This window comes from Cibotium barometz, chromosome 8 (genome assembly GCF_041138505.1).
Source record: "Cibotium barometz isolate CiBa-2024 chromosome 8, ASM4113850v1, whole genome shotgun sequence".
NCBI lineage: Eukaryota > Viridiplantae > Streptophyta > Polypodiopsida > Cyatheales > Cibotiaceae > Cibotium > Cibotium barometz.
This window is the reverse complement of record NC_141053.1, coordinates 53,812,335-53,820,561: the sequence shown is the minus strand read 5'-3', so window position 1 is coordinate 53,820,561 and position 8,227 is coordinate 53,812,335. Positions and strand designations below refer to the sequence as shown.

The following is an 8,227-nucleotide window of genomic DNA, read 5'->3' as shown; positions in this document are numbered from 1 at the left end:
CTCGCGTGGGTATTTTTTATATATATTCCAAAAAGCAGGCTTTAAGCCAAAAATAAAGTATACATCCATATTTGGACTTTGCCATTTAATTAGCCTTTGTCCTCAATTAACCTTTTTCCTCAAACCTTCTAAGGTTTGCACTATTCTTCTAATACAATAATCTAACTTGTGCACATATGCACATTACAAAATAAATCAACTAATGCTCGTACGCACACTGTACAATAAATTGACGCGTGCACACACACACATTACACTGATGTCAAAATAATATCAATCGCCATAAAATAGCCACAAAATATTGTGAGATCTGTCCACACGCCACTCAATCCACCATCCGTGCGACACCTAAATCGGTACCCTCGCACTGTGCAACACCTAAATCGGTACCCTTGCACACCTCATCACCTAAACTCATAAACATAAACCACGTCAGTAGTAACAATCAATTGACATCACATCAATCAATCCTAACGTGTTCATGATGAGAAATAGGCATCATAAAAAATATATACAAATTTAAATGACCATGATTATTATTCAAATAACATGGGTCATAACATTTGTACTCAGCCTCTCTAGTACTAGATAGAGCAACCGTAGGCTGCTTCTTGCTGCTCCAAGTCACAACAGCACTCTCCAAAGAAAACATGAAGCCACTAGTAGATCTTCTATCTGAGATACTACCAGCCCAATCAGCATCTATGTACCCATGTACACATATCTCTGTCCCAGTTTCATAAAATAGTCCACAATGCAAAGTAGACCTCACATACCTCAGTATGCGTCTCAATGCATCCAAATGCGGCTTCCGAGCAACCTGCATAAACTAACTCACCAACCCAACAGCATAGCTCAAATATAGCCTGGTGATCGTCATGTAGATCAAGCTTCCTACTATGCACCTATACATAGTAGGATCCTCCAAAATCTCTCCTAAATCTACACTCAGCTTACCATTCTGATCCAATGGCACTGAGATAGGCTTACAGCCTGTCATACGATACATGGACAACATGTCTAAGCCACACTGTCTCTGCAGTAATCCAATACCATGTGGTGACCTAATCACCACAATTCCCAAGAAATATCTAAGCTCTCCCAAATTCTTCATCTCAAACTTCTGTCTAAGCAAGATCTTTACATCAAAGATCTCTGCATCATGGTCCCCTGTAATGATCAGGTCATCTACATAGATGACAACAACAAGCACAACCCCTCTATCACTGTGTCTCACATACAGCGAGAAATCTGCATTGGCTACATGAAAGCCAATAGTGACAAGATATTCAAAAATCTTGTCAGACCATGCTCTTGGTGCTTGTTTTAAGGCATACAAGGCTGTCTTCAACCTGCAAACATGCTCGGGGTGACTCACATCCTCATAACCAGGTGGCTGCAACATATACACCTCTTCCTGCAAATCCCCATGCAAGAATGCATTCTTTACATCCATCTGATGTAAAGACCATTGCTTTGACGCAGCCACTGCTATCACAATTCTTACTGTTGTCATCTTGGCATCTAGGCTGAAAGTTTCCTCATAATCAATGCCATATATCTACTCATATCCTTTGGCTACCAATCTAGCCTTGTACCTGCTTATCTTTCCATCACTGTTATGTTACTTTGTACACCCACTTGCATCCAATGGCTTTCTTGCATTCAGGCAATTGCACTAAATCCCAAGTCTCATTTCCATATAGTGCATCCATCTCCTCATCCATAGCTTTCTCCCAACACACATTTCCAACAGCCTCATCAATGCATGTGGGCTCTACAACCTGTACAACTTTGCCATGTATGCATAGTGATGTGCCACATAACCATCATAGGTAAACCTCTGCACAGGATTCTTCACTCTCCCATATCTTCGCAGCTTTACATTCATGGCTTCCATAGCCTTCTTTACACCAGGTGTTCTCATAGCTGGTATCCCAAGATCCTCATCAAGGCTCATCTTTGAGCCACTAGACTCTCCATCAACATGAGAATGCCATGCAGAAATGTCAGGCATACTAAGGGGCTCAATCACTTTTTCTTTGCTTTTATGTGATGCACTAATCATATTTGCAGGACTGTAATTATGACGCAGGCTACCACTCCATGGTCTATAACTGAACCACTAGATGAGGACTCTTCTGGTCCTCAAAGACCATGATTGCTGACTTGCATTCTGTGCAACCACATTTCCACACACATCCACCCCAACAGCTTCTTTTTCAAGCAGTATACCAGCTGCTCATCTCATCAAAAACAACATCCCTGCTTACCCTCAACTCACGTGTAGCAGGGTTATAACACCTGTATCCCTTTTGCTCAAGGGAGTATCCAATAAACACACATTTTTCAGCTTTTGGATCCAGCTTAGTTCTCAGCTCATTTGGCAGATGCACATATGCAATGCATCCAAAGACTTTCAGATGAGACAAATCAGGTTTTCTGCCAGTAAACCTCTCCTCTGGAGTTACATCATGTATGGCTGCAGTTGGAGTCCTGTTCATGATGCAAACTGCTGTAGAAATAGCTGTCACCCCGAGCATGTTTGCAGGTTGAAGACAGCCTTGTATGCCTTAAAACAAGCACCAAGAGCATGGTCTGACAAGATTTCTGAATATCTTGTCACTATTGGCTTTCATGTAGCCAATGCAGATTTCTCACTGTATGTGAGACACAGTGATAGAGGGGTTGTGCTTGTTGTTGTCATCTATGTAGATGACCTGATCATTACAGGGGACCATGATGCAGAGATCTTTGATGTAAAGATCTTAATGGCCCGAGACCACGTAGACATATCATCATCATCTACTGAAATGCCAATAGATGCAAGGGATTCCACAATACCCTTGATCTTCAATGCATAGTCATTCACATATATACTCTTTTTCTCCACAGTATGAAGTTCATTCTTCAAATGTATCTTGGGTGATATGCGGCCAGTGGGATGACAGGCTGTGTGACAACCATTCTAGAGACTGGCATAGTTATAGCGCCATCTCATTTAGTTGGGTTCACACTATACTAGAGAACCCTAGTATGTATTTGGTTGAGTACCTTTTCATTGTGTGTACTCTTATCTTTGTATATGGTGTGTTGAGTGTTGTGTGAAGAAGAAGAAGATTTTTAGCCTCTCACCTTGTGTGTTCACTTTTAGGGTTTTGTGAGTGTGTGTGTGCTTGCAAGAGCTCAAGCTCTCTTCTCCGCTGCATCTTTTCACATACACCAATAGCTTCCACAAAGCTCCAACACAAAATCTCCTTGGATCTCTCATGCACTTCTCAATTATGCTATCACCCAATGCTCCTATCGCTCTTCTTCTCAATTTTCTTCCCTATGTTGCTCGCAAAACGATGCACTTCTTTCTTACAAAACCATCACAACCCAAATCCATGCATCTTCTCCTCGATTTTGTCAACTACCCTCGACTCTAGCTATCCATGCAGTAGTTCCACCTTCACTTCACACAACTGATAACATCAATTCACTTGTTGCAGGTGGCCATGCAACAATCCCAATTCTCTAAGGTTCTACACACACACGATGATTTATTTTTAGTTTTGGGGTTGGGGTGAACACGTCATCTATTGGGCACAATGATCTTGACCCAAAAAAACCCATAGTGTCTCACTCAACTTGTAAATTTAAAAAAAAGCCATCAGTGTCTCACTCTGTTGCGTGGTGCCCCGGTAGGGATTAAGGGGAAAAATATCAAAAAGATCAACCCTAAACGTTATCACCTTCGCTCCTTTCCCTCTCCATTTTCAAAATTCAAAACCTTCCCTCACTCAAGTGAGAGTGCAATCATGAATGAGGTAGGAGGCGTCTTTGCTTTGATGCAGAAGGAATTAAAACGTTCCTTTTTGCAACAAACGCAATGTAAAAATTCAAATGTTCTTTTTTTTAAAAATAGCAACCCAAACAATTCAAATTTCAAAGCCTTACGTTTCATATCAGTGGACCTAACCTTAGTACCTTACCTAGTCTAAAAAAAGAATACCTTTTTACAGGCTATAGGGAGACTATAGGGAAAGCCTAAGGCGTGCCTACAAAACTCGCCACATAGCTTGAAAAAACTCAACCCATCTTCTCCTTTTTATATACAACATGATTAGGCGATACTATGATTTTATCTCCACCAAAAGTAGGGAATATCCCTTCGATCCCTTCAACTGACCTGAAAAAGACTTCGTGATCTCTATCTTTTGCATGACCTTTTAAAAAAAGTAACGTGTACTTTTTTAGGTTATGCAGAACTACCATTGTGTGGTGTAAAAAGCCCAAATCCTCTCTGTTTTGTGGATTTATTTTTCTTTTCCTAAATTAATATAAAAGCGCCTTTTAAAAAGAGAACAGAAAATGATTTAGATATAAGGTTCAACCGGCGAAAATTTCAACAGGCGAAAATTTCAGCAACGAAAATTTAAATTTGAATATGCGATTTTTTTTCCAAGTGCGTGCACGAGGTTTGAAGAGTCAGTTTGGTGTGGGGGCCCCTGGGGGGACTCAGTCGGAGCTAGTGGGCCGAGCCAAACCCACAGGTTCTTCAGCGATTATATCTAACTCACCCGTGTAACTCAAGCACGCACCATCTGTTTTCGTATCATATCCCACTAGCCACCTTTTTTCACAGCTGAAATATGGCCACTCCCGACGCTTCCGCGACCGCCCACACGAAGCTGGCGCACCTCCACCACCCGCCCACGCTTCCGCTTCCCGTGCAGGGGAAGAACCTGCTGTTCGTGGACGGCCCGGTGGCCAAGCCCCCTCACTGGGGAAAGGCGGCTGAGGCGCTGCAGCCCAGCCACTTCGAGGAGGTGCGGCGCATGATTCGGCAGTTCTGGGAGAGTGAAAAGGTGGTGCTGCGCGGCAGCAGCCTGACAGTGGGCCAGGTGACGGCGGTGACGGAGAGGGCCGGCGTGAAGGTGGAACTGGACGAGGCGGAGGCCAAGCCGCGAGTGGACGAGAGCTCCAACTGGGTGCTCAGCAACGTCCTCAAGGGCACCGACACCTACGGCGTCACCACGGGCTTCGGCGCCACCTCCCACCGCCGCACCAATCAGGTCGTGGACCTTCAGAAGGAGCTGATCCGCTTTCTCAACGCGGGCGTGATCGGGAGAGACGTTGATGGCTGCAGCCTGCCCGTCAAGTACGCCAAGGCTGCCATGTTGGTCCGAACCAACACCCTGATGCAGGGCTACTCCGGCATCCGCTGGGCCATTCTGGACGCCATGCGCAAGATCATGTGCGCCAACGTCATTCCCAAGCTGCCCCTTCGAGGTACCATCACCGCCTCAGGTGACCTGGTCCCCCTCTCCTATATCGCCGGGCTGCTTACCGCCAGATCCAACTCCAAGGCCATCACGCCCGAGGGGAAAGAGGTTTCTGCCGCTGAGGCTCTTAAACTGGCCGGCGTGGAGGCTCCCTTCGAGCTCCAGCCCAAGGAGGGTCTCGCACTTGTCAATGGTACTTCCGTGGGAGCCGCCGTGGCCGCCAATGTGTGCTTCGACGCCAACGTGCTGGTGCTGCTGGCGGAGGTGCTGTCCGCCCTCTTCTGCGAGGTAATGCAGGGCAAGCCCGAGTTCACGGACCCCCTCACCCATCAGCTCAAGCACCATCCGGGCCAGATCGAGGCTGCCGCCGTGATGGAGTTCCTGCTGGAAGGTAGCTCCTACATGCAGGCCGCAGCCAAGCTGCACGAGACAGACCCCCTCTCCAAGCCCAAGCAGGACCGCTACGCCCTCCGGACGTCTCCCCAGTGGCTGGGTCCTCAGGTGGAGGTCATCCGCACGGCCACCCACTCCATAGAGAGGGAGATCAACTCTGTTAACGACAACCCGCTCATTGACGTCTCCCGCGACATGGCTCTGCACGGGGGCAACTTCCAGGGCACCCCCATCGGCGTGTCCATGGACAACATGAGGATCGCCCTGGCCGCCATCGGCAAGCTCATGTTCGCGCAATTCTCCGAGCTTGTTTGCGACTACTATAATTCTGGGTTGCCCTCCAATCTCAGCGGCGGGCCGGATCCCAGCTTGGATTATGGGTTCAAGGGGGCAGAGATTGCTATGGCCGCCTACTGCTCGGAGCTCCAATACCTGGCCAATCCCGTGACCACGCACGTGCAGAGTGCTGAGCAGCACAACCAGGACGTGAATTCTCTGGGGCTCATCGCGGCCAGGAAGACGGCGGAAGCTGTGGAGATACTGAAGCTCATGTCGTCCACTTATATGGTGGCCCTTTGCCAGGCTGTGGATCTGAGGCATCTAGAGGAGAACATGCAAGCCGTGGTGAAGAGCCTCGTGGTGAACGCTTCGAAGGCCATTTCCAGCACCCGCTTTTCCGAGAAGCAGCTGCTGCAGGTCGTGGAACACCAGCCCGTCTTTTCCTACATCGACAATGCCTCCAACCCATCGTACGCTCTCATGCTGCAGCTGAGAGAGATGCTCGTCGAGCAGGCCCTCGAGCCCGCTCGACACGAAGAAGAGAACGCCAAGGAGATCACTCCCCTGTTCAGGGCTATCCCCGTCTTCGAAGCCCAGCTTAAGAAGCTCCTTGACGAGCAGGTGCCCAAGGCAAGGGAAAGATACGACAATGGAGACTATGCAGTGCCCAACATGATTAAGAACTGCAGGACCTACCCCATCTACAAGTTTGTTCGGAGTGAGCTGGGCACCAATCTGCTGCGCGGCACTGCAACAAGGAGCCCTGGTGAGGACATCGAGAAGGTTTTCAATGCCATACTAGATGGGAAGCTGCTCTTGCCTCTGTTGAAATGCCTTGAAGGATGGAGCGGATCTGCCGGGCCTTTCACCCCCCGCCCTGTCCCAGCCTCTCCTGCTGTCTTCAATCCTTTGTACTGGGCCTGGTTCGACAACTTCCGGTCGCCCTCTGCCACCGCAGGCAAAGGATACTGGTCCCTCACTGGCTAAATTCTTGCAAGGAAAGAATAGCCTCATCAGCCTCGGAAGAATTGTACGTGGAGGGTTGTAGTATCAAGTTAAATAACGCTGGAAATAAAACACACACGAGTTTCTCATTTGATCAAATATCCATGTGTTATGTGTTACTAAAGATGGTCATTGCTAATCTCGTTTTAGTTTTATCATGCATATTGATGAGAAAAAGCAAGTGTAAGTGCATGTAGGCTTCATTTTTTACGGGTGGGTAGGCCTACGCTTCTGAGACTTTTTTATAACTAAGACTATATTAGGGAGGAAAATCCCATTCTTTTTGAAATTTTCTTTTAAATCTACATTTTGGTGTATCTTGAGCATACCAATTCTAAAGTGTGGATTTAGAACCTATTGTTTAAGAGCTATCTAATGATATGTTAGATGAGAGGGTTTTAACAAAATCTTAAAAGAGTTTACCGTACCTTCTATTTTTTGATCTTGTAAAATAGGAATTGAGATTTTCCTAAACTCTCTTATATGGTCTAATAATAATAACAGCTTTCATCCAAGAATAGGTCTTTGTGTAGGACGTCGAAACGAGACATATCCATCGTACCCTAATTTCGAGCCCAACAACCGTTATGAATAACATCCCTCAACGGTTCCAGTCCTTGATTTTAAAGGGTAGCCATGTTTTTTCTTTTGAAGGGCTAAAATATACTTTACCCTTCTTGAAAGAAGGGTTGCAATAAATCTTACCTTTTTTTGAAGGTCATTTTTTAACATACCCTTCCATCATTCCATAATTCTTATTCTATCAATATGCATGTCTTATATAACAATATTAAATTTTTTATAAACTGACAAAAAAAATAGAATTGAAAAAAAGAGGTTCAACACTATTTACGTGATAAATACACATAAAGGCGGCCAAATGGCATTTTTTGGATTCATCTGACCACCCAAATCATCAAGTCTCTTCAAAGCCACACTCAGCTTTTCATATATGGATCAATCTATCACTGTAGTAGATACAAAAGGCATCAATAAACATTTTGATGAAGGGCACCAAATAGGGCTCAAACAGTAGATTCATAAAGCTCTGAAAGGTTGCATGGGAATTTGTAAGCCCAAAGGGCATAACCCTATAAGGAAAACATCCCCAAGGGATAATAAAGGTGGTTTTCCTCTGGTCCTCTGAAGAAATTGAGATCTGAAAATATCATGAATATCCATCACACACATTATACTTTCATGTCCAGCCACACTATCCAGAATCTCATCCTGGAAAGGTAGTGGTAATGATCTCTTTTAGGTAAAACATTCAAGGGCTT

At 45.6% G+C, this 8,227-nt stretch overlaps 1 protein-coding gene across 1 annotated transcript; it reads left to right on the top strand.

Annotated features, from left to right (window-relative positions):
* The first annotated feature begins 4,593 nt into the window (after window positions 1–4,593).
* On the top strand, window positions 4,594–7,046 carry LOC147636410 (phenylalanine ammonia-lyase 1-like). The gene has a single exon (XM_086801851.1). It carries the CDS (start codon window positions 4,638–4,640, stop codon window positions 6,927–6,929), a length of 2,292 nt encoding a protein of 763 aa, XP_086657977.1. The 5' UTR covers window positions 4,594–4,637; the 3' UTR covers window positions 6,930–7,046.
* The last annotated feature ends 1,181 nt before the right edge of the window (window positions 7,047–8,227 follow it).